Source organism: Girardinichthys multiradiatus, chromosome 21, assembly GCF_021462225.1.
Source record: "Girardinichthys multiradiatus isolate DD_20200921_A chromosome 21, DD_fGirMul_XY1, whole genome shotgun sequence".
In the NCBI taxonomy this organism is placed as follows: domain Eukaryota; kingdom Metazoa; phylum Chordata; class Actinopteri; order Cyprinodontiformes; family Goodeidae; genus Girardinichthys; species Girardinichthys multiradiatus.
The window spans coordinates 34,677,354-34,705,319 of NC_061813.1; the positions used below are offsets into that span (position 1 = coordinate 34,677,354).

The 27,966-nt window shown below is 40.5% G+C and overlaps 1 protein-coding gene across 5 annotated transcripts in view; it reads left to right on the forward strand.

Moving 5' to 3' along the window:
- Positions 1 to 27,966, forward strand: part of dpp6a (dipeptidyl-peptidase 6a) — a 383,254-nt gene that overhangs the window by 234,534 nt on the left and 120,754 nt on the right. For all 5 annotated transcript variants that reach the window (XM_047349742.1, XM_047349744.1, XM_047349746.1 and 2 more), the window contains one exon: positions 27,281 to 27,395. In XM_047349742.1, the coding sequence (XP_047205698.1) occupies positions 27,281 to 27,395 (115 nt within the window). The remainder of the gene's footprint in view (positions 1 to 27,280; positions 27,396 to 27,966) is intronic.

Sequence of the window (27,966 nt, forward strand, 5' to 3'; positions counted from 1 at the left end):
TCTGTCATGCGTGCTGTGTCTCTTCTGTGTATCTTTTGGGCCCATGTAGTCTATATGTCCATTTCATATTAGTACTATAACTAGTAGAATTTTAATTAGTTGAACAGTATTTTAGACTGCTGATGGGCTCCCTTCAAATAGGGAACAGTGTGTGCACTGCAGTTATAAAGGTGCACAGAGATACAAACTGCTCTGAAGTTTGATGCTGGAAATGTTTGAAAATTCACCTTAAAATGCTTGAAAAGTGCTTGAATTTTACTGTGGGAAAGTGGATGAACCCTGTATTGTTTCATACCATAAAAGAAAATGCCTACAGTTTGTTTACATATGCTTATTAAGTATAGAATGATGCAGGTACGGTTCAGAGTATATGAGATACAATTTTACTGCATAAGAAAGGGATCAAGAGTGGATGAGCGATGCTCCAGCTGGTGTGGGTATTTCCACGCTGAAATTCGCCGAGGTAAGCCTCTCTCTTTTCCAGTGCTGCACTGTGAAGAGCGAGCATTCGCTCTTACTACTCCAGCTCCCACCATTCAGCACTACCTATCTCTGTGATTGTGGTTTCTCAGCTCTGGTTCAGCTCAAGACAAAACAAACAGACTGGACATTGAGCTTGACCTCAAGCTCACTTCATCTACTAAAACTTCAGACTTTGAGGCTCTTATCTGGAGCAAAACACGAGCTCAGTTTGTCCATAAATCCCTGCTAATTCAGGTTTATGTTGTTGCTGTTACATCCAAGGTTGAACGTACTGCTGCTTTTGCTTTTTCACAGCTCAGAATTTTTCAGTATGTAGCTAATTAAAGTTTTTTTTATATCTAATCCTTTTGAATTGCCTATTTTCTATGATTATTTTGTTCTAGTCTGTGGGTAAAATCTGGTACTGAACAAAAGTTTTTTCTTTCCGATATGCATTGTTGGTTAGAGTTTCAGTGAGAGGATTCCCAGCTAAAGCTGCTTGATATAATAATAAAAGAAAACTTCATTGTAGTTTATTATCAACAAAGCCTTCTTGCTGATTGCTCCGATTATTATGTCAACTTTATAATTAACGCTTTAACAAACAAGGGAATAAAAAAAATAAACATTTGCCCAACTGGGGTTGTGGCTTGGGAATAAGGGGTGATGGTTGGTCCCAAATATCAGTGAATATCCACTGCTAGAGGGAATAAGATTGTGATGTAGGGATAGCCATTTACCATAATATTTATCGTACTTGTCGTCTTCAACTTCATCCGGGTCCCATGTGGTGATGGTAGCTACGTAGACTGACTGGTAAATTGAGATCTTCGCTTTTCAGCTCAGCACAATGGACCGGCACAGCGTCCTCATTACTGTGGCAGCCCCACCGATCTGTCTGTCAATCTCCAACTCCATGCGTGAACAAGACCTCGAGATATTTGAACTCCTCCACTTGAGGCAGGAACTTGAGAGGGCAAACCACTCACTTCCGGTCAAGAAACATGGCCTCGGACTTGGAGGAGGTGATCCTCATTCCAGCCGCTTCACACTCGGATGTGAACCACCCCAGTGCATGCTGTAGGTCTTGGCTAGAGGACGCCAGCAGGACCATCTCATCCGTAATAAGAAGAGACGAAATCTTCTGGTCCCCAAACTAGACCCCCTCCGGCCCTTGGCTGTGTCTAGAAATCCTGTCCATGAAAGTTATGAACAGGACCAGTGACAAAGGGCAGCCCTCCCGGAGTTTAACACGCAGAGAAAACAGGTCCGACTTAGTGCCGGCGATCTGGACCAAAATCCTGCTCCGTTTGTACAGAGACGGGATGGCCCCTAATAAAGGGCCCCTGACTCCATACTCCTGGAGCGCCCCCACAGGCACCCACAAGAGACACGGTCAAATGCCTTTTCCAGGTCCACAAAACACATGTTGACCGGTTGGGCAAACTCCCTTGAACCCTAGAGCACCCTGTAGAGGGTGTAGAGCTGGTCCAGTGTTCCACAGCTGGGACAAAAACCACACTGCTCCTCCTGAAGCCGAGGTTCGACTATCGGCCAGACTCTCCTCTCCAATACCCTGGTGTAGGCCTTACCAGGGAGGCTGAGGAGTGTGATCCCCCTGTAGTTGGAGCACACCCTCCAGTCACCCTTCTTGTGAAGGGGGACTTTATGTCTCCAGCGTCCCCCGGAATCTGGTCAAAGCTCACCCGGAGGTGGAGTTGAATACATCGCTGGCTGAGGGCTTCTTCCAGACGTTTCCAGCAGACCCTCACTATACACTTTGGCCTCCCAAGTCTGTCTGGGTTCCTCCTCTTCCAGCGGATCCAACTCACCATGCGGCCGAAGGTACGAAAACACGATTGCAAAGTCAATCAGAACCCTATTTAATATGGGTATGTTTTTAAGATCAGTATTTGTGTTTGAGAGGCTTTGACTGCAGTTGTATGCGGTCACAGCCATACAGTTGAAAAAAAAAATCTCCAAAGAAGTTGTAAATACTTTTTTTTTATTGTCACTTTTATCATTATCACAAGTACCACAAAATATTGTGAAAACATTTTAAATCTATATTGCCGACCCTTATCGTGATGTCACACAACAGCACAACACAATGTTGGAAGCTGAGTTAGTTGCAGTTACTTTCTAGGACCGTGGCAGAGCCAGGCTTTGATTTCAGATTGAATGTAAGATTTATGCATGCTAAGGGTCAATATCCCAGCATTAACCAAAGGACGTTCTGTTAGATGCCAGAGACGTGAGCAAAACATGGAAAACTGCTGTCTGACTTTAGAAATGCAACATGTATAACCAGCATTTGCATCAAGCGTACCTTACGAGCTGTGCAGATGACACTCTATTGTCAAATTTATTATTTATTTAACAGATGCCTGAGTTGTGCCTGCCTTTTGTCTTAGAATTGCTCTGAACTTCCATCAAATGTGAAATGAAACAAACTAAGGTAAAGAGAACTCCTCCATGAATTATCTAAATTGCTTTGTTTTGAGTTGTCATGTGATTAAACAGGTTCTGCATAACCCGAGATTAAACACACCCACAATCACAAATAAGAATGTAAAACACAGCATATTGTGTACATAATAACACAAGGTTTTGCATTAGACTCTTTAAATTACAGTAATTTAATATTGACAATTTAATGGGCTTTGTTCTGAGTAGCAGACCCGGACAATCATTTCTTGTCCCACGGTTTCCATTAAAATTTGGACCGAACATTACCCGCCACCAGAGATGCAGCAACAATAGCAACAAGTCAACATAGTTCTCTTTAATTACAGTTCCTCTGCTCTAGGATTGTGCCGTGCTGTGTAGTCTTGTTTAATTAGATGACAAATTGACAAAACAGCATCAATGGCTTTTCCCTCAAGTAATTGACATACTCTATTGATTCCAGTCCAGGAGGCATTCTGCATGAACAAAAACCTCGTTAAGCACTTTTTCTGTGCATATTGACATCAGCAATATGCATGAATGCATACAATCATCCACTGGCTTCAGTGCACAGAAACTATTTTAGATTGTTTGGAGCCTTTTGTATTTTCTCCTTTTACTCGACCCTACTCAACACCTTTAATCCGTGACCTTACAGTTCTCCTCTCACCCTCTTCTATAATCTTTATTGTTGTGAAGCAGGAGAGAAGAGTGACACAGTCCAACCCCCTGGCAAGGTACTTTGAGATACTCTGAAATACACTGTGGAAGCGACGGTGCAATATCTGCCTCGTCAGGCTCTCTGGGGGTTTGAGAAGTATCTCTTTGCCACAAAAGCTTTTCTTCAATTTGTTTGGATTGCCATGTTGATAAGTCAGCTGAAAATGTATAAAACCTGCAATACAGTCCAACTTTTGTTTATATTTGTGAAAAAACTTTTGGCATATTACATTTTTCATGAGTTAGCATTGTTTACATATTGATCTATTCTCTGTTTTTGGAAATAATTTCATTAGAGCTTATCACCATACATTTACCTTGTGAAGTAATTAAACAAAATACCAAAACAAAAATGGGTTTTCTAAGTGACAATAAATTTAAGTCCTTGCCCTAATAGGTACAGTTATGCCCTTTGGCAACATTAGAAATTATTGCTCATTTTTAGCCTCACCCTCCTTTACCTAAGAGTTTGTTCAGTCTAACTCACCACATTGTTGGGACCCCACAACCATGGGTACAAAATGAAAGGCCAGTATGAACCTTTCTGGAACTTTCAAAATAAATTGCATTAACCTACTTCCAGCACACCCAGGAAAAAGGGTAACAGCGGACTTCCCGTGACGTCACTGTCCAAATAAAATCACCGCTTTTGCAACAAGCTGACCTCTTCCACACGGGTCCCCATAGGAACTGGATGGAGGGACACAGCGTGCTAATGTCTCTTTGCTGGCAAACAGACATAACTCTTCAAACTGGATCACGCGATCATATGCACTAAATTAAGTAGAAATGAATTGCTGTTTGTGTATCCAGTATTCATTCATGAACGGGGGTAATTAAGGTACAAGCGTTGCTTGACTTTTCTCTCTTAAGGTTGGAGTCTGATTTGATCCGGCGCTAAAGTAATTTGACTTGCCTTTGATCATCTTGTAAGTCCAAGTTTACAATACTTAGATTGGTCAGATCATTTATGTTTAAAAGGAGCGTGGATGTGGTAAGGTTTAGACTGGTCCAACGTCACTGAATATTTTTACACTTATATCAGATTCTGTACAGATTATAGATACAAGTGGTTTATGGGGAGGAAAAATGCAATAAAAAAATCATGTATAGATTTAAAATTTCATCTTATTTCTCTTAATAATAACTTAATAATCCATGCGTAAGTCCACGCAAAGCTAAATTTTTATAACTGCATACGCTGTGCCACACAATAACCTGTTTGGCAGGAAAAAGTCTCCACATCGAACTGTTTTATATGTGACACACTGCTCCAGACAGCCGGTCGCAAGTACATGCAGCATCACTGCCACTCTCCGTCTCACACTGACAGGTGTATTATCCTTCTTTGTCCTTAGTGTTGTTTAATAGATTTTAATACCACCGCTTTCTTTTTCTTTCTCCAAAAGATACACGGCAAATTATCTTTGCCTCCGCGTTCGATGACGCCATGGCAAAAAGTGTGGGAAATGTAGGAAATTAGTATGCCCGACTATGAAACCTGAAAATGTCTGCAGACAGTGCCCGCTGAGTCAGGTGTACTGGACACGCTGCTCACAGTACACCTGACTATGTTCTGTCGTTTACTACTTACCCTGACAGCTCACCGGCACCATGTGTTGCATGTACTCAGTAACCACTCTATCATGGATGTTGCCCGTCAGTAATCTAAAAAGATGTGGTGAGGAAACAGATTGTCTGCAGAGAACAGCCCCACATGAGGCCGTCCCCCTAATTTCTAGGCCCTCCAAAGACACCTTTGTTTATCAGAGGACAGTTGAAATTCATCATGGAGACGTTAACCATTGTGTCATTGCGTTCACATCTGATGCACAGATGCAGGCTTACTCTTGTGCTTCTTTTCTCTGCCCCATTCTCGCTGGAGTCTCACATCATCCTTTCCCTTCCCTGTAGCCGATGGGAGAGCAAACCGCTCTCTTCTTGTGGAATAAGAGAGGCTATTTTCAGATGGATGCAACAACAGCATAGATTGTTAAAAGGTGGGGAGGGGAATAAAGAGGAGGGTATGAATGTTTTTATTGATAAATTGATTCAGCTACCACAGGGTTGTGCTAGGATAAAATCATGTATCACTCAAACAGATCATTTAAGGATAAAGCAGTATATATTCTCCAGTTTGTACAAATAAAGTGCTTATAGCTAACGTACTGCAATGCATTGATACTTTGTTGTCCGTCTACCTACTGGCTGGCCACCTTAATCCTCAGGTGTGACGATCAGAGCTCATTATCTGCGGCCCAGTGAGCGTGACCGTCAAAGCCCACAGCTTTGCCCATCTCTCAGTATGCCCAAACTGTTTTGGCACACAGCTGAGGATTTGTTCAGGATCACAGAGTGCTTCTCTGGTGCTGGTTGTTTTAGAAGGATCCTTATTTCAGGGCATTCTCTTCACCAATAATTGACTGCTTGGCAACCAAAGTGTCAGGCCTGAATTGAAATGTCAGGCTTTGTATCAGTGCAGAAAAGCCCAATAGAGGAGCTTAGAGCCACACAGATGGAAGTGGTTTGGCCAGTGAAATGACATGATGAGTGAATGTAATTATCTTTTTAGGAGTGGGATAGAGGTCGGTCCAATCATGCAACTAGCAAACACTGTCCTCTGCAATGGTATTCAATACTCTATAAAGAGTTTTTTCAGTTACCACCAGAAACGTAGATGTATTTTATTGGGACTTTATGTCAGAAACGAACACAAGGTTTTGCAATTTTCATGTGGAAGGAAAATGACACAAGTTTTTTATTGTATTAATTATTTATAGAAAATTAGAAAAGTGTGGTGTACATTTGTTTCACCCCCCTTTTACTCTGAGGCCCCTGAATGAAATCTAGTGCAACCATCTGCCTTCAGACGCAACCTAATTAGTAAATACAGTCCAACCTTGATTTAATCTCAGTATAAATGCAGATGATCTGTGAAGACTTTAGACGTTTGACGGCATGACGAAAACCAGCAGACAGGGAAGATGGTTTCGATGGACCTTAAAGCAGAATCGGGTTATAAAACAACATCCCAAGCTTTGAACATCTCTTGGAGCAATGTTCATCCAATAAAGGACATTTTTCAGATTGGTACATGCTTTGTGTTTTAGCGCACAAAACCAAATGACATACACAAAAGTTTGGGGTTGAAACCTGATACAATGTGAAATGTTCAAGGGGTTTCAATATTTTTACAAGAAGCTGTAACTCCCATGTGTTCCACTGTGAGGATCTGGGTTTTATTTGTACTCTGGTTTAACTTTCTGTAGAGAAATATTCCTGCTAAATTTATGCTGCTTTTACCTTCTGAGTAGCCCCTTTAATGCATTCACCATTTCGTAGGCTACAGTGCGGTTTGCATGAAGGAAAGCAGCTGGCAGAAAGTTGAGAAATTATAGGAAGGGATTCTGTTTTACACATTCCGAGAAGCAGAAATGCAACGGGTATACAAAGAGCTGTCGTCTTTAATATTTTAATATGAAGGCCTAATAGGAATTCCCTTTCTTAGTAACTGCCGCTAGCCCTGTGTATAAAACATTGCATGCCTCTGTTCCTGTTTTATGCATAATTAAATTTGAGTTTGTTTCTATTCTCCTTTACTTAGCGAGAAATCTTTTTACAACCTCTTCAGAGATCAGCCAAAGAGAAATCTGATGGAATAACCAGTGCTGACATAAGGTAAAAGGGGACTTCAAGGCTGCTTAGGGCCTTTTCCAGGCTTTGGGGGGAAAATCCATAAGAAACTTTTCATAGTGCCTGCCACCTCGTACATACCATCCAACAGCATAATAAATATGCCTAGTTTAGACCGAACATAAATTAGATTTTAGTGTTTAAAGCCCGTTAGGAATTAGGAATCTAGAACCTGTATTTGTAATAATTGACCTAATACAATATTAAGTTTGAAGCCTATCTTAGAGCTTTATTTTGAAAGGGCATCAGCTAGCCTGCAAGTGACTATTATTTTGCTAATCGATTAATCTGTTGACTATTTTTTTGATTAACTGATTAATAATCGGATAGCAAAAAGTGCTAGGAGATTTTATTTATTTTTTTACAGAATTTGAACCAGCTGAGGCTAAAGCTATGCCACTGGAGGAGTTCTGGATATAGCATATTTACAGACAAAGAAGGTTTTTCATTCTAAATGGAAAATGAATATATTTTTTGGACAATTTTGCCTTAATTACTGCTCTGAGTGGGTTGTTCTTTCAGCAAATGGCCTGTTTTAGAGTCTGTATTCTCCAGTTAACAATTACTCGATTACTAAATTTACTGACAATTATTTCAATAATCAATTAATCACAATTAATCCGAATAATTATTTCAGCCTTAGCATCAGCATCGCCTTTTTCATGCTTAGTGTACGTGAATTAGTGACATGAAACCTCGATTTGCAATATTCTGTCCAATAAAAACTTGACACTTTAATTTTGAAGAAATTGTATGTTCTTTTTTTGAAAGGTTAACGATCCATTTTGTCAATGGTTTTGTTAACAACATGATGCAGAAACCAGTATTTGCAATTATCTAAATTATAAAATACTAAGCCTAAGTTATATTTTGAAAGGACAACATTATTGTCTTTTCAATACTGATTTTGTCACATTAAACTTATGGAACTTACCCTTGTTATAATCTACCCAATTACATCTTTAGACTTTTACTTTGAAGGCTATCTTTAAGCTATATTTATAAAAGAATGTAAGAGCTTTAATTTGGAGGGCCCATAACCAATTTTACATTACTGGCTTGGTTAACAATGCAGAACCCACATTTGCAAGAATCTGATAAATTTAAGATTTAGACTTTTATTTTTTAAATATTTTTTTGCGGCACTAGAGGCCTTTATTTTTCCTTTTTTCGATAATAGGTAGTTAGGAAAGAGGGGCAAAGAGAGGGGGAGACATTCGAGTCCAGGACTCGAACCCGGGACAGCCGCACCGAGGACTATAGCCTCTGCGCATGGTCGCGCGCTTAACCCTTACACCACCAGTGCCACGCCAGACTTTTATTTTTAAGGGTATCTTTAAACTTTATTTTGAAAAGGCCAATAGTGTAACTTTTTTATGCCAATTTTAAACCCATTAGTCATGTGGAATCTGTTTCTGCAAATATCTAACCTGTGGTTTTTTCAGTAGTTGTCTGAGAACCTAATGTCATTAATGGTGTTGAATCTAAGTGCTTTGAGTCAACTTTGTTCGCATAAAAGCAATCAATGTCACCGTCTGACCTACTATGGCTTTCTGTGTTGAGCTTCTTTGGGATGCCAAAACTTTCTTTCTAACATGCTGGCCAGATGCATGCTCTCTGACACCAAAAAGCCGTTGAAGTTTCCTTCATGTGAAATCTCTGTATTTGTAGAGGCAGTCAGTTCCTTTTGAATCCACCTGACTTGTACTCTGGAATGATTTATGTCTCACAGGTTGGAGGTCTTTTTCTAATACTTTGCCGAACTCGCAGGCATCCATAACATCTTGTGTCAAGGCCTCAGAGAGCTCGTTACACTAGATCTTGGCAAGATGATGCCTTGCTTTTCAAAAGAAGAGCAGCAGGTCTTGGATGTCAGGGTCTACCAGAATCTGCCTTTAAAAAAAGCTCTAATCAATGGAACATACCAGAAAGCTTCCATTCAACATTTCCGTTAATATTTTGTTCTTATTGCTGAGCTTATTCCAAAAAAAGGAATTTTCCTCCTCACATATTTCTTTTGTTTTTGCTTCTTTGTTAAAGTTTTCAGATTGTAAAAGATATTTAATTATTAGTCAGCTATCCACAAAAGGGAAAAAGTAATTGCCCCCTTGTTAAATCACCATTTAACTGTGATTAACCACATTTTTTGGAAGCGGAGTTCAGTTTCTGTAGGCACACCAAGCTTGATTACTACCTAATCTATAAGATCAACAAATCACTTAAATAGAACCTTTCAGACAACACAAAGTAGGCTTAAAGATCTCTAAAAGCAAAACAGTGTTGCTGCAACCTAAGAAAGTCAAGAATAGATGTAAGAACAAATTTAATGATATCTATCAGTCTGGAAATTGTTTACAGAGCTATTTCCAAGGCTTTGGGACTACAGCGAACAACGATGGACATTGTCTACAAACAGACAAAATGGAATAATGGTGAATCTTTCCAGGAGTAGCTAGCCTACAAAGAATTACTCACAGAGAGCACCGACTACTCATCCAGTAGGTCACAAAAGAACCCAGAACAACATCTGAAGGTGCTGTAGGCCTCACTTCAGTTAAGTGAGTTCATTATTAAACAATAAGAATGGGAGGCTGGGCAAAAACAGCCTCCAAACAGAACACAAGGGCCCATCTCCCACTTCCTAGAATACCCTCTCACTGATCCCCAAGGTTTTGGGAAAGTATACTTTAGACTAACAAGACAAAGTATGAAAGACAAAAGTTGCTGTTAAATCTGTTGCCATCTAAAACTAACATTGCATTTAAGAAAAATATCAAACATGGTGTTGGTAGTGTGATGGTCTGGGCTGTCGCACTTCTTCAGGAGCAAGATGTCTTATCATTATTGCAAATGAAAATCGGACCATGAATTCTCCTCTCTTGAAGAAAATTCTGAAGGAAGACGGTCCATGACCTTAACTGCAAGTGCACATTGGTTATGCAGCAGAATAATAATCCAAAGCAGCAAATCCACTAATGAATAGCTCAAAATTGGAGTGGCCTAGACCAAATCTGGACTTAATTTCAATTGAGACATTGTGATATTACCTTAAACAGGCAAGTCACGCTTGGAAACCATCTAACGTGGCAGAAAATAAGGAATTCCACTAGGCGTGGGCCAAAATTCCTTCATCCTAATCTAATTGACTAATTTGCAGTTATCAATAATGCTTAGTGCCTGTTGTCTCTGCCATGGGTGGCACAACCAGTTATAGGGTTTAGGGGGCGATTACATTGTCAGCTAGGGCCAGGTTGGATTGGATGGCTGTTCATAATAAAGGAAGTTATTAAAATTTGAAATTATTATTAAAATGCAATTATGTTAAAATGTAATTATTAAAACGTTTTAGAGTACAAACACTTTTTCACAACATCATATCTTAAAAATGTGAATATTTTCTATCAACTATCAGACTAGAGGTATAGAAAGAGTGGAAACATTATATTGTGTTGTTTATTAAGTGAAGTTCAACGGCCCGACATTTCAATGAGCCAACCGGGTTTAAAAAGGCAGGTACCCCAACATGGACCAAGCTGTAGGATCTAAAAACCTCCACAGCAGCTGAGCAGAGAGAGGCCTGATTTCTCTTTATGCCTCCATAAGGCAACACACATCGAAGGCACTTTAGCTGTAGAGGCTGTTACATTTACCCAACAATCAGAAGAGCAAACACTCAAACCTCAGATTAATTTCTCCCGGTCTGTGCAAACAGCTGGGTCTGCTCTCAAACAGAGCAAACCAGTGGACAAGACCTGGCTGGACTGTACTCTACAAGCTTTTAATAATTCCTCTAACAAGTTTCTTTATTTCTCTAATTTCCCTGACAACTGCAGGCACATCTCAAACAATTAGAATATCATCCGAAATCATATGTATTTTGGTAATTAAATTCAAAAAGTGAAACTTATACATTTAAAACACAACCGGTAATATATTCCAAGTGCTTATTTCAGTATATTTTGATGAAATATTCAGTTTCTTGACATATCTTTGCAGGAATCTGCAGAAATTCCTGCTTTGCCAAAATTAGCAGTCTTGTGTGCTTTTATCACCACAGATCATAATATTATAGCAAAACAGTTGATATTTGGGAATTCTTTTGGAAACTTTTGGAAGCCTTTCCAGCCTGCAGCACGACTTTTCTGAATGACGGCTTGTTTAACAAGCAGCGATATGGTGAAATGAAGATAGAGCACAAGCACTTTAACAAGTAATTAGTTAATAAATAGACCACTTACAAACCTGTTAAATTATTCAGGGAGGCTTCTTAGTTTTGAAGGTCTTGTTTCCTATTTTTATCAATATGAACAATGTGATTGTAATGCAACAGGTGACCAAGCAGAGGGTAGGAATCAATATGTCTGCTCTTAGGTCTGAAAGTCTTCTTAAATGAATGGAAGATCAGTGTTTGGATACTGCAGTGCCCACCAAACCAATCTTTGGGCCTTTGCAAAAACAAAAAAAAAACAAAAAACTTGCTGGGCATATTTGGGTGTCCCCCGATGTTGTGGTGGTCATAATACATGAACTCACTCATAAATGTGTAACCAGCCTCCTCTGTGGCACAGAGAGAAACGGCGGCATGGTTTGAAAGCCTAAAAACATCCCCGAACAGAGGTGGTTTGTTTTGCTGCAGGTGAAATCAGGTGATTTTCATTTCTATTCTCAGGAGAAAGAAAAACGCTTTCTCTTCAGCATCTGGCTTTTGTCACTCTGAGAGCACTTCAGCCAAACACACTAATATGAAAGAGGCTGGGAGTCTATTCTGTGGACATCAATGGTCATATTTTCTGTTGGAAAAAGGGACAAAAAACACAGCAGGTCAGATAGCATTAGTCTGGATAAACATCAACAAGAGCAGCAGCCTCTTTTTATTAGACCCCTACTCCTGGAAGCATTGGCATGGGGGGCATTTTATTTCCTGGAAGCAGGCATGGCTGCTGGTGCATATTGTTTCCATGATGCAATTTATTTTGCAAGAGAGCAACAACAAGCGTGTGTTATTGAATGAAGGCTGATAGATAAGAACAATAGGAAAGATGTTTTTCAATTTTAAATTGTTCTGTAGAAAAGCGGCACACACTGGCGCTGCCGCCTGGTTGCTGTGAATACCAATCGCTGTGGGTGTGGGCTGTGGGGACAAACAGCACTCTGCAGTGAAGTGCTCCCTCCAGTCTGTCTGTCCTTTCTCTGGCTTTCTGTATTCTACCCCATTCTTCCTTTTTCACAGTGGCTCAGATGACTTTCTAGTTAGTTTGCAGATAGGATGTTTCCATGCTAAACACTTGCAACCTCAAGCAGCAGCAAACCTGCATCTCATAAAACTCAAGTAGCAGGTGAGCAGATAGAAAGAGTAACTTCATCTTTATGTGACCAATATTCTGGTGGATCTCTGCATGGTAACTTATGTTCTTTTTATGCCTGCACACTGGTAGCAGCCATGGCTGGATGAAGCAAGTCTTTGGGTTGGACTGCTAATAATTGAAGTTACAAGTTTTAGCTCAAGTTAAAAAAAGCACCTTCTGGTGTATTAACCAGATCCTTATCTCTCCCCTTCAACTCTTACCCCACAGGTTTTCTCTAGGTTGTAGGTCTGAGGACTCAAAAGGTTATGGAAAAGTGTGATTTCTGTCTTTCTGTGTTGATTTGGCCATTCATTTTGGATTGTTAAGGACAAGTTAGGACCCATTTTAGGTTTTCAGGAAGAGTCCGCAAGATATTTACTCAAAATGTACTGCTACTAGAAGCAATCTTCTAGGGTGTTATCTTATATTTTCTTCATCCTTCTTTCTCTCTCTTTGTTTTTCCTTTTTGCCCCACCTCCCTCTCTTTGCTTCTTATTTTTTCCTTTTCATTTCCATCTCTGTGTCCATAACAATTGATATAATCCCAAAGCAGGTTCTAATAAAGTTTATTTTATAAATATCAAGCGGAGCACTATAGTGTTGGCAGTAATGCTCCACTTGTGAAAGCAAATCTGTTGGGCTTTTTCTTGGCACTCAGACAACAATTCTGGGTGCTACTCTGCAGGACAGGACAAAGTAAAAAATAAAAATTACTGACAGAAAGGCCCACAGCATCATGGGTACTTAAGAGTGGACATGAGATCATTTTAAACATATTTGTCTTCTTTCATAGCAGAGCCACCTGGAGTTTTGGTTGCTAAAATGCTAAAACATTGACTACAGCCTCAGTCCATTCCTTGTGAATCTCCTCCAAATTCTTCTGTGGATTTTACTTGACAATCCTCTCAGTGCTGCAGTTATTCCTGTTGCTGGTGCATCTTTTCTTACCGTGCTGTTTCCTTCCATCCAACTTTCTATGAATATGCTTGGAGACAGCACCCCATGAACAACCAGCTCATTTAGCAAAGACCTTTTGTGGCTTACCCTCCTTATGGAGGGTGTCAGTGACTGTCTTCTGGACATTTGTCCAGTCAGTAGTGCTCACCATGATTTTGTAGCCTACTGACCCAAACAAAGAGACCACCTAGAGGCTCAGGAAACCTTTACAGGTGAATTCTTTGATTAGAATGTGATACCAAGAGTTTCTAATATTTAACTTTTTGACAATATCAAAATTTTCAGAGACACAGAATTTTGGGTTTCTATCATTTCTAAGCCATTATCATCAAAATTACAAGAAATAAAAACTTGGAATACCTTGCTGTATGTTTAATGAATCTACTAGTTTCACTAACTAAAATGAATGATATTGAACTATTATGAAACCATGTGATTTTTGCTCAAGGTTATCAGACTGTTAGAATCTCATAAAGAAAAATGGATGGTGATGCCAATAAAAGACTTTGACCACTTGATATGCACCTAATTGAAGACTTACCCACTGTTTACACAGAGACACAGAAACTGTTGCTAGATTATTTGTCGATAGCAATCAGCAAATGATTAATAATAAATTAGTTTGACGTTTCAGGTTGAAACGTGTGCAATTTGGTGCTAGGTGATGTGTTTATACAGTGCAGGTGTTTAATTTAACATTTAGGATTTGCCTTCTGAAGCGTACTGAGATGGAAAAAGCTGTGCAGGCAGTGTTATTGACTTAACCCACACAGGTTATTGTAGAGTTTGTCATCTGTGATCTACAGGGGTTGGACAATGAAACTGAAACACCTGGTTTCAGACCACAATAATTTATTAGTATGGTGTAGGGCCTCCTTTTGTGGCCAATACAGCGTCAATTCGTCTTGGGAATGACATATACAAGTCCTGCACAGTGGTCAGAGGGATTTTAAGCCATTCATCTTGCAGGATAGTGGCCAGGTCACTACGTGATACTGGTGGAGGAAAACATTTCCTGACTCGCTCCTCCAAAACACCCCAAAGTGGCTCAATAATATTTAGATCTGGTGACTGTGCAGGCCATGGGAGATGTTCAACTTCACTTTCATGTTCATCAAACCAATCTTTCACCAGTCTTGCTGTTTGTATTTGTGCATTGTCACCCTGATACACGGCAATGCCTTCAGGATACAATATTTGAACCATTGGATGCACATGGTCCTTAAGAATGGTTCGGTAGTCCTTGGCAGTGATGCGCCCATCTAGCACAAGTATTGGTCCAAGGGAATGCCATGATATGGCAGCCCAAACCATCACTGATCCACCCCCATGCTTCACTCTGGGCATGCAACAGTCTGGGTGGTACGCTTCTTTGGGGCTTCTCCACACCGTAACTCTCCCGGATGTAGGGAAAACAGTAAAGGTGGACTCATCAGGGAACAATACATGTTTCACATTGTCCACAGCCCATGATTTGCGCTCCTTGCACCATTGAAACCGACGTTTGGCATTGGCAAGAGTGACCAAAGGTTTGGCAATAGCAGCCTGGCCGTGTATATTGACCCTGTGGAGCTCCCGACGGACAGTTCTGGTGGAAACAGGAGAGTTGAGGTGCACATTTAATTCTGCCATGATTTGGGCAGCCGTGGTTTTATGTTTTTTGGATACAATCCGGGTTAGCACCCGAACATGCCTTTCAGACAGCTTCCTCTTGCGTCCACAGATAATCCTGTTGGATGTGGTTCGTCCTTCTTGGTGGTATGCTGACATTACCCTGGATACTGTTGAAGCCGTCTCTGCTTCCCCGGGTCCATTGATTTGGGTACAGGTTTCAAAGAGTGAAATAAACACAAGTACAATCTACTTTATGTTCGCCTCTGCAGAGTGAGAGATGGAGACTCCAGCCAAGTATCTGCGAGTCCAACTCTGATCAACTCTTGCTTCCAGCTAGTTTTATTCAGTCTCAAGGGTGTGTTCAACATATACATATATCATGGCACACATGTATAACATAACATAACAGTCCAAATAAGGAATACTTCCGATTGTAACATGCAACTCATCCTCCCCTGTCTCTGGCCTTCCTTGTCCTCTTCTAATTTATGACCTTGCACTCTCTATGCTCCTCACTCCCTCGGCCCTTTCTATGCTTCACACATTGCAGTTACAAACATAGATAAGTCATATTACATACATAGATATTTTATATTCTACAATACCGTGGCTCTTGATACATCACAAAGTCTTGCTGTCTTGGTCACAAATGTGCCAGCAAGACGTGCACCAACAATTTGTCCTCTTTTGAACTCTGGTATGTCACCCATATTGTTGTGTGCATTTCAATATTTTGAGCAAAACTGTGCTCTTACCCTGCTAATTGAACCTTCACACTCTGCTCTTACTGGTACAATGTGCAATCAATGAAGACTGGCTACCAGGCTGGTCCAATTTAGCCATGGAACCTCCCACACTAAAATGACAGGTGTTTCAGTTTCATTGTCCAACCCCTGTATATGGATCTAATTTAGTTCACAGGGGATAGGTTTGAGAGTGGAGTCAGCCTATAAGATATGCACATCAAAAGATAATCAAATATTTGACTCAGGATATGCTGTAAGAGGTCCCGATATTGTTTTTCATGAATGATTCAGACCACCGTCTTTCTGTGGCTTTCTTTAGGGCACCAATCATCTACTGCTATCTCTTCCTACCTCTCTGTGAACCTTCTCAGGGATCTTTCTCTTTAACCTTCAGAAATCAACATCCTTAATCCACAATATCCACTTTTCTTTTTTCTGGATATACAGTACAGACCAAAGGTTTGGACACACCTTCTCATTCAAAGAGTTGTCTTTATTTTCACGACTATGAACATTGTAGCTTTTCACTGAAGGCATCAAAACTATGAATTAACACGTGGAATTATATACTGAACAAAAAAGTGTGAAACAACGGAAAATATGTCTTATATTCAGACAGTTCAGCATAAACGTCAAATGATATTGCATGCACACAAATGAGACAATGGATTAAATGTGGTGATCCTGGATCACGCTACTTTCCTACCTTACCCTGCCCAGACTTTATTAAGAAACCTATCCTATTAATAACGAAAAGATAGGAATTACTTTGATGTTGGCTTCTTTCTCCTCAGCGGAGTCTGAAGATGCGTTGGAGGTCTGAAGGAAAAAAAAAGGGGGAGGTGGAGTTTCCGCGGGTTCGTGAAAGTCATCATGGTCAACTTCTCCTCCTTGGTCCAAATGGGGAAAAACTAGATGAACCGTGGCAGTCGACTGGAACAAACAAAGAGGAAACTCATCTCCTTGGAAACAAAACCTCTGTGTGTTTTCACCTGCACCTGGAATAGCGGCTGACGGTCTTCGACCGGGATATGAATCTTCTGATCTTCGTAGATCAGACAGATTCCCAGCTTTGTCAAGCTCTTCTGGGGATGGCCAGTAGGGAGACAAGTAAACCTGCCCGCGAGCTTCTATTTCTCCAGGGATCGCCTCCGAGCGCATGATGCTATGGCTGGAAATGGCACCAAGCAATGCCTTCAGCTGGTATTTATCATTTCTGGCAGTGATTTCAGAGTTGCAATCCATGCTGGGAAATTTAGTGGGTTGTTTGTTTCCTGTCCAAATGGACGATGGCCCAACAATGTCATGTTTAATAACAGTTGTTAGATTATGTTAAATTTGGTGAGATCTAGACATTTTCTCATGTTCTCCTAAAACCATAAGGTCAAGGTAATTAAACATTATATGTAGACTATCTCTCAAATCTCTAAAATACAGTTAATTTTCAGTTACAACCTAACTGTCAAAAATGTATGTATTTGTTGAGATTTCTTAACCACTGAAAAATGTTTGTGGAGATTATTTTTAAGCTTTTTAACCAAAGTAATTATTAAATGTAGTGTTATGCTATAAATGCAATAACTGATACTATGTTACATGTTTAATGGTACGTTCACACCGAACATGGATTCTACAGTAGGAGCGGCCGATTTACATGTTATCCCTATGTAGAGGCGCGTTCAGGAGCGGAGCAGCGTGAGGCAGTGCGAAGGAGACGAAGGACGCAGTGCGGAAGGCGCGCCGAGCGAAGCGGGAGCGGAGCAAGAGTGATGGACGAGTTGAAAAATCTGAACTTTTTCCTAAATGTGTGTCACATCAACCAATCAGTGGCTGGATGTGGCTGTGACGTAGTGTGAAAGACCGCAGCGGAGAAGAAGCGATGGTCAGTGAAGATGGAGGACCAGATCATAGTGGCGGTGTGCGGCAAGCTAGAGTTGTATGACTCAACTAATTACTTTTACCGAGACAAGTACAGAAAGGACCTGGCCTGGTTATGTTTAGGCACAAATATCTTATATTTAGGAGATGTGGACATTAAAAATCAGCTGTTTTTTTTATTGGGCTGAGATTTATTTACTCAGAGAAGACAGATGGACAGGCGTTCAGCAGCGGGGATATAGTGCCGGTAGTTGGTGTCCCGGAGGTCTCCCAACGCGGGACAGCAGATCTTCAAACTGGGTCCTGGATAGACGGAAGTACCGCTGAAATCGACCATCATCCAGACGCAGCTCCTGGAGTAGGTGGTGGTACTGTCCGAACTGTTCCCGTTCTTGAAGAATCTGGTGAACCCAGGGACGTCGACGTCGGCTGCGTTTTTCGGCTTCCCACAGGTAAAACACCGTAATTATCCATAAAATCCATGTCCGCCATGTTCAGTTAAAACCAGCAAGCAGCAGATGGAAGCTCCTCCTATTTGATGACGCGGCGAAGCGTTGCTGCTTGTTGCCAAATGGCAAGGCGGAGTTCATGCGGAATGGCAAGTGGGCAAAAGCACACAAATGGCGCGAAATATTCGCAGAATCTGCATTTGGTGTGAACGCGCCATTAGACAATGTTTTCATTACTTACCATAACAAAGGTACAGTTAATTAATTTTCCTGTTTACATATATTCATTTGACATTAAATGATCCTCCATCAAACACAGAGTAGCCAGAAAGGTGCAGAAGCATTTAAAAACCTACGAGTTAAACCGTGGCTCAGATTATTTCCTATGCTAGAAGATAAATTTAAATCTTTTATTGAGCAGAGCATCAGAAACCTTTGCAGATATACTTTTCCTCATCTGACAGATGGGTAGACGCTCACCGCTACATGGAAAAGTGACAAAATGAGGAGAAACTCTGGCTGAATTCTATATTGTTTTTGTTTCCCTAAGAAGAATCTGTGTGTGAGGACTGACAAATTGAAATTTTCCCTTATGCGTTATGCATAAGATGTGAGCGGGGGACGCGTTCCCCATACGCGTGTGGCTCATCGTTTGCATAGCCATGTCATTAATTGTCTACCATGCAAAACAGCTATAGCCATAGGGATAAATGCCTGGTTTATTTCTACTGTTTCCATAGTGATGATAAAACAGACTAAATGTGATTAATTGCATCTGCAGAATGTGGACTGACACTGGGTTTATAGGGCTATAAAAATCATATTTATTGTTAATATATGACAGTTTTTGTCTCCACCTTTTTTTTTGTTACCTTGTTATATCTTTCTTTTATATAAACCAACTTTTCCGCAAGCCGCTGTGATGCCGTTACATTTCTCGGATGTGATTTGGTTCAGACCCTGCAGAGAGAGGTCAGCTAGCAGCAGTGCCCTCTCAGCATCTCTCTCTAATGGACTGGAAGAGATTCATACTCGAATCAAACAAATCAGGTGGAAAAAATCTCAAAAGTAACACATGCATCAACACACAAATTTAGACACTGGCTGTCCAGTTGTAAATTAATTCTCCTATCTTGAAAAACAAACAAGACAGCTTGTCTGTTTACAACCTCATTGTTGCACACAACGTAGACAAGAATGGCAAGCCTGCCTAGAGGAATTTGGATGCCGTCTCGTAGCACTGATGCTTTTTGACCTGTGAAACGCATAGGTAAACCCAGCCGTGTTCTAAATCTTTAATAAAAAGAAAAACAAATCAGGGTGAGAAAGGTGGAAGAAAGGATGCACATGTGCATGAAAAACACAACAAAAGGGAGATGATTTGAGATTAATGTGTTCATAGTTTTGCAGGAGTCAAGTCGGTTTGAGGAGGATTAAAGAAGCGGAGATCCTAAATCCCTCAATTTTTGATCTCTACACAGATGGAAATTACACTTTAACTCAGAAACTCAGGACAGAAACTATCATATAATAAGCTTTGCTTTAATCATATAATGCTTTCAATGCAAAACAACAATTTATTTACTACACCCACCTGTCCTTGCAGGGTTGCCTCGGTCACCTGCAGTCAATGGGCGAGAGGCAGGGTACAACCAGAAACGGTAGCCCCATGGCAAAACAGGTCAACCTTACTTCAGTTTAGTAAATTATTACATATCGCAAGTGTAAAGCGTCTTGGAAGAGAATTCATAACACTTTTAACGTTTCACATAGTGTCATGTAACAACCACAACTGTTGCCTTCATGGAAGTGAGACATTAAGTTAGCTATTGTTGGCAATAAGCCATGGGTCCTTTTTAGGGGTTTTGATGCAACCATTTAGGGGACACAGCATACATGTGGAGGAGGTTTTTCTGATCTGATGTAAAATTCTAATCTTAAACGTGTTTTGACATCAGATGTTCACCCACCAGCAGGACAGTGACCCCAAACATACAGAAATACAATGGAATGGTTTATATGAACACTTAAACATGTGTTAGAGTTGTCCAATCAAAGTCCAGACCCTAATCCTGACTGAGCTGGAACTATTCTTCAGAGACAAAAATAGCCAACTTTTGCAGGTCTCTATGTGTTTAAAGCTGGTGGACATACAGTATGCCCTAATCCTGGAAGCTGTTATTGCGGTGTAAGTATGCCTCCAAGATGGACTTGATTTTGACAAGAAATATTGTTGCGTTTCAATACTGCAAGGTCTTGTTAACTAAAAAAAAAAACATCTCTGTTTGTAATTTAATTTATCCTGTTTTTATCAGTCTTATCAGTACGCCTCTGTGTTTAAAACCAAATGTCTACAAGAAGAAGTTTACTTCTTTGCAGCTTCCCGTGCCCAAAAACGCCTGTTGTAAACCCTCAGGCATCCTTAGTTCCCATTAAATTTGTAGACAAAAAAACTTTTATCTTTCTCCATTTTTTCCATGCGACGTGTTTCAGTCTACATCAGAGCTGAGACACATTGATGTTACTATTTTATGAGCTGCATCTCTTTCCAAATAGTCTGTGCCCTGTTGCAAGTTTGATCCAGTCAGTTGGCAGCTTGTGTGTGCTGACAGCAGGTGCCATGCTGTGTCTGTCAGAGTGTCCGCCAGGAAGGCCTAAATCTCTGCAGACCGACTCCTTGCATACTGCTGCTGCACTCTGAGATTTTCCTGCAGAGGAATCCACCTCTCTGTTTGCTGCAGTCTCCTTGAATGGTCGTTCTCTCGCACATTCTGGGTGCAACAACGTCTCCTCCACTGGTTGATTGGGACTTTATCAAGTCAAACAACTTTATCAAACAACGAACTGTAAATGTGAACAGCAACAAGGAATAACAGACATCCAGAAGTCATTACATTCACTGGGTTGGATTGGAAACATATTCTTAGAAAAAATACTTATTTATACACTTTAATGGCATTAGAGACATTCTCTCCTTGTCCTCAAGTAAAATACATGAAGTTTTTACATTGACAGTAAGTGCATTTAAGCTGTTTTAGTTGCAGAAGGAAGCTAGACAAAACCTTGATCCTCCTAAGCCAATCATTTTAGCACCATAAAGCTAACATGATTGAAAATATAGAAAATGGATGGTTATGTTGTGGAAATTTGAATTGCATATGCAGCTACCTCTGAGCAGTTTATGACATTATCTGCAGACTGTCCTCCCATGAAGAAAAAGGAGTCTTGATTAGAGATGCATTGATTTGAGCTTTGTGGCTAATTTGGGCTGTACGGTGGGGCAGTTGGTAGCGCTGTTGCCTTGCAGCAAGAAGGTCCTGGGTTCGATTCCTGGCCGGGGGTCTTTCTGCAAGGAGTTTGCATGTTCTCCCCGTGCATGCGTGGGTTCTCACCAGGTACTCCGGCTTCCTCCCACAGTCCAAAGACATGCCTGTTAGGTTAGTCGGTCACTCTAAATTGCCCTTAGGTGTATGAATGAGTGTGTGCATGGTTGTTTGTGTGTTGCCCTGCGATGGACTGGCAACCTGTCCAGGGTGTACCCCGCCTCTCGCCCATAGACTGCTGGAGATAGGCACCAGCTCCCCCGCGACCCACTATGGAATAAGCGGTAGAAAATGACTGACTGACTGGCTAATTTGGGGGTCAAATCCCTGGTTATTTTTATCAGCTAAAAATTTGTTTTTATGACCTGTAGATTATTCGGTGCATCTTAAATTATATATGTGCAACAATGCTTAGATAAAGAAATCCTTGTTTTGAGATTGTAGTTGACCTGAGAAAAATAGATGTGCAGTGATAGAAACACTTCTGTTATTTCCCTTTTTTAAGCGTGCAGTAGATCCAAACTCTTGTCTAAAGCACCCCTGGTACAGTGTCATGTTTCACACCCTGTGGGTTGAATAAACAGCAGTAATGTCCGTGCTTGCTCTGCAGATTCACACTTGACAGTTGGTTAGAACTGAAACAGTCTGGGATCTTGTTTTTATGCAAGATTGGGGCTGTATCCTCAGACTTTTGCACCTCTCTGTCATGTTTTGGTCACGCTTCAACCCTTCCTGTCAGTGAAGCCTCCCTTCAGCCTCCTTGCATTTTATTTATTTACTCTTCCAACGGGGTCTGGTGTGTCCATTGATTTCTTTTTACATCTCTTTTATCTCTTTTTTTTTTTTCTTTTCCTGCTGGTCACTTGTAATCACCTCTGCATTACTTCAACACATCAGGTCTAGCTAATTAGTCCATTTGTAATTCTAATTATAGATCATAGAGATGGGATTGGGAAGGTTAGGCAAGGTTTTTATCAAGTTAGTTTTCCTGGGTTCAGTGAGTAGACCTCGGAGCTCAGGATCAGCAGAGACATTTAGAGCAAATTCTTCTGTTTATGCTCCTTTTAGGCTTAAAAACAAGTGGTCCAGTTTTTCTCATAATTTAAAACACTTGTGCTGTGTTGGTACAATTTCTCTTTTTGAGCAATTCCCCTGCTTGCTTCAACAAGTATCCCAATCCATTTCGAAAAGCTGTTTGATTCATTAGCAACAAATAAGAGCATTTTTAGCCGTTTTGCAGATTCAGTAGCTTGTTTAATCTTAATTGGCTGTCGGCTGAACTTTGTTTCTATTTAGTGAAGCTGCAAACATAGACCATCTCTCTCCCTCTGTGGAAACTGAAAGGGCACGTTTTTTATTTTTTATTAAGACTTCCTTCTCTACAATCTTCTGAAGAAAACAGAATGATGTACAGTGAAGTCTTTTATGTGGATGTGAGTTGTTGACATTCGATATTTCGCTAAATTCCACCATTCATGTAAAAGAACTAATTAAATGAGACTAAATGGGTATCTAGCTCAGATTTTGGTGCTTTGTCTAACTTGAACTAGAATATATTCTTTTTCCATCTTACTAATCAAACCTAGACAATGATCCAGAACAGCAGTCATGACGCTCAAGTCAGGTCTTCGGTCGGTTTTTTCGTTCTGCCAGATGCTTCGGTGGAGAAAAAGCAAATAAAATCATATCTGGAGTCTGCAGGCTTATAAGCTTTAATCTTGTTTTTTGTCACTGGATCACTGAAATGATTCTCAGACAGAACCGAACTCGGGACCTAGTAGTTTGTGGTTTGTACAGTGCCTTGTAATTTATTCAGACCTGTTGAACCTCAGAATTATAAATTCTTCATCAAATTATTGATGTTTAATCTCATTTATTGAAAAAGAAGTTGATGTAACTGAACTAAGACCTCAAGATTTCTTCTTTTCCTCATTTAACCAAAAATATCTACATAAATGTTTATTCTACTTTAGGAATAAGTTAAGACACCCCATCCTGTTATAGTCATCGTCAATACTTTAGCTGAAATAACACCATGACTGAGTCGCTATCTATCAAAAGTTTGGACTTTCAGGTGGGAGATGTTTGAGGGGTTACTTGCATGTGAAGCACATTTTAAGTCACCCCATATCATCTTCATGAGATCGAAGAACAAACTGTAGAAGTCCTGGTTCTGCCTGGCAAACCATAGCCTGACCTTTATGTTTTTCATCCTTGCACATCTTCCATGGAACTTAAACTTCTGATCATACAGGCATGCACTTTCATATCAACAGTAGCAAAAGCCTTAATATTAGGAGTTATAGAGAGAGTTTTTCAGGGTGAATTTGCTTGTTTTTTGTGCTTTGCTATGATAGGAGGGTAGCATGCTCAATGACAGAAGCAGAAGAAACAGATAAACTACTGTAATACATCTAGCCTTCCTGTTATGTGCTGAAGTCTTGCTGTCTCTCGCAATCTGAATAAACCCGAGACACCTCTCAACATATCTCGGGGAAAATACAGCTTTGATTCCTTTCACAAGGTGACTTTTCAGTGCTTTTATTTGCATTTTCTTCCCTTTGTTTAGAACAAGGGGTCTTTAGCAGGCTGCTCTAGAAATTGATAACATGCTAAGGAGCTAATTCAGCCATTTGGATCAGCAGGGACAGATCTAAAACATGCAGAACACTGGCCCTTGAGGACTGGAGTTAGACACCACTGGCTAAGAGAGTGATACAAAAACATATTTATAAGGTCCCAGAGAAGGTCTTGGAGTGACTACAGTTTCTTCCAGCTGTTTCAAATATAGAGAAACATGGTGCCGCCCCTCCCTCATCTGTTTCTGCATGCTGCTTGTAGGCTTGGTAGAAAAACAGGCTCCTGTACTTTCCACTTGTTACAGGAGAGACAAATGTAATTATTTGGAAATATTTCCCACCCAAAACAAATTACAAAATATTATTACAACTTTATTATAACAGTAAATATCACCATCTGCTTTTAATAGTTAATATTAGCATAGTTCTATCAACACATAAAAATGCATTGGGTTGTTAGCTAAATAATAGAGCCAAAGTTTGAGGTCAGCCAGAATACACGGCTCTAGTTATGAGCCCATGAAACAGCACCAGATTTAACATTGTCTGCACTGGTAACCCAACAGACCTAACAGACATATTACATGCGAAGCAACACTGACAGGATCTAAGTTTTAATAACCTTTCACTTCTTGTGTCTGCTTTCTGTGTCCTTCTTGCTCATCAAATAACCGTACCACTAACGAACTGGTTCTTGGTTTTAATGAATGTGGGTAATGGACAGTCTGAGTCTGATTGCCCTTATCTGCAGACAAATGATTTCCAGGGCTCTTTTCAATTATGTTGGAAAAGAGGTCACTTAAAAGGTTTGTTTCTTAGCTCAGCCATTCAGCTTCATTAAAGCCTCGGTGTGTATTCATTAACACCACAGTCCCTGAAGTGTGTGTGCTCTGCTTTGACTTTTTTTTTTCCTTTACAAATAGATAAAAAAACGAATTAATCCTGCTGTAACAGTTTATACCTGGTGAACCTTTTTACTGATTCCCTGTTAATGATTTAGTGCTTTGTTGTTTGGGGGGGATGCTTGGTTATGAAAAGAAAAACATGTTTGGCCTTGTTTTATTTATCTTTTTTTGTTTGTTTGTCGGAGTACCTTTGTGCTGAAGCAGGATGTTCAGCTACATGAACATTCTGCCTCTCACAGAACTTCACAGAACTGTACCTTGTTAAACTGTTTGAAGCCCTTCAACATTTCTGCATTACAACTTTAAACTTTAACGTATTTCATGTTTTTATGTGATGGACACACAACATAGTGGGTAATTGTAAAGTAGAAGAAAAAGGAAAGATGATTTTAATATTTAAAGTCTCTGATTGCATGCTTAGGGTCACTGTCCTGGTGGAAGGTGGGCCCTCCACCCCACTAAGACGTCTTTTACAGCCTCTAACAGGTTTACTTCCAGGATTGTCTTGTATTTAACTCATACAAGATTCCCACAGCATGATGCTACCAATACCATGCTTTACAATGGGGATAGTGCATTCAGGTTGATGCTGTACTATGCCATTTTCAGCAATAATATCATGATTAGATATTTTCCTGATAAAGATAATATCAATTACATTTAACTTATATTTTCCCGACGTGTCTGTCTTTATCATGGCGAAATGCCCCCACCACTGAGCTTTAGCTTCTCAGCCAGTACATCAAGTGTTGGTATTTAGAGTCCATCTATCTAACCAAATATTGAATCCATACGCAGAGTGTTAATGCCTGACACCTGAAATCAGATCTCCTACTAGCAGCCCTTTGGAATAGTGACATTGCACACACTGATGTTGCAGTGGTTTTTGTTCTTCTGTATGGGGAGCTGGGTGATGTGAAGTGTTAGGTTTTATTCCACACACAGTGTTTTGCATGTAGGGCATACAGTTAAAGAATGGTCTTTTACATATTCGCTTTGTAAAGGCCTGGTTTGTGGATTGGGCCTGAGCTGCGCATCTCTACATCTCTTCCAGAGTTACAACCCTCTGCTTTGTTGCTTCAGTCATTAATGCTCTCCTCCCCCAGCTTGTTAATTTACGTGGTCTGTTTGCAGTTGTGCCATACTCTTTAAAAAATGGGTGGTTGGATGGAAGGATGGATAGATGGGTGAGTGGATGTAATATGAGAAAAATGTGAAAAAGTTCAACAGGTATGAATGCTTTTTTTTTTAAGGGACTGTGTGTTGAATGCCTCTGAGTGTTTTTGTCGATTTTCTTTTATCTATGAAGTGAGTATTATCTTGAATTGGCTTGTACAAAACATTTTGAAAAGTACTAGTGGGAGAAAAATGGTTGAAATAATTGTTGTACTGACCAATAGTCTGTGTTTAACTTTAGATAAGATTTGACACTACAGTTTATGAAGATAAGGCAGAGGCAATGCACACATCCATAGCTGCTGAGTGGACTGTTTAAAATTGTTCAGTAATAAATTGAGCAAACAAACGGCTTGCTTAGTAATTTCCCTGAACCACCTGCTGCAGATCATCTTGCATCAAACCAATTTAATACTGTTTTGGTATAAGTATGAAGATACCTCCTTAAATTCCTCCCCGGTTATAGGAGATTTGCACCTTTTAATGTCACCTTTTTAGAGCCATATCTCATATAGAACAATACAAAACCCCAATCAGCTCATTTCTCTTTGGATTCATAGGTCAGGCAGATAAAATATGCCTCAAGGTTGCTCATTACTCAGAGCCGTTTTGTGAGCCCCAAAGCTTCCTCTCTGCACCATCGTCAAGCGTTGCAACTCACCGACGTGTCGTGAGCTCCATTTTTATCTGTCACATTTGTTTGCGTGTGATGGCTGCTGATGCTCGGCTCATTAGGGATTCTCCCCCTCCTCCTCCCGCTGCCGCCGCCACTAGCGGGTCTCCTTGAGAAGCTGTGACTCTGACTCATGTTCGTCCTTGACTCACACCCCCGTTTTGTCTTCCCAGGAGCTCGCCATTTATACCTCATGTCATCCACTGTTTTGATGTTTCTTTTCTTACTCTTTTAGGTTTTTTTTGTTCCTCTTTGCCCTAATTGTGTTATTTTTTACTAATGATTTTTCTTTCCCTCTTTGGTCTTCTGTAGGAGCTGGTGGGCAGCAACCCTCCGCAGAGGAACTGGAAGGGAATAGCGATCGCCCTTCTTGTCATTCTGGTCATCTGCTCGCTGATCGTCACCTCCGTCATCCTGTTGACACCAGGTACAGCGGTGCAGGGCAGAAGCACAGCATGTGCTTAACGTTGCTCTGTTTACGTAGCCATTGTTATGCACAGACATGCCCATTAGACTTCACAATCAATCTCCTCACAAACAATGCAACGAGCAAAGTGCTTATGTCTTGTCGTCTCTGTCCTCGCGTGGCCCAGAGTCTGGCAAACTTCGCACTAATTTCCTCCCCAGTCTCCACATGGACACTTTTTTGCTTGAACACATTTACCCAAGGTCAGGAAACTTCATTAAATTGAGCTTGTGCAATGTTACCTAACTCACAAACAAGTCGTCCCCTTTGTGCCTCTTTTAACTTAGTTGCATAATTTGGATGTCTGCTTCTTTGCTTAGTTGTTTTAAAGCCCCTGGGTTGACTGACCTTCAGGTGTCCTCTCTTTTTTTTAAAGTTTAATCAGACCACCATCTGTTTGCATTCAGGCCCATAAAGTTCCTTGATGTGGTTTTATGCCCTGCAGGAGTCAAATCAGGTTAATGTAGCCTTCATTGTGTGCTCACTAGAATTAATTTACAATGACAATAAGCAAAAAGTGTCCTTGCTTGTC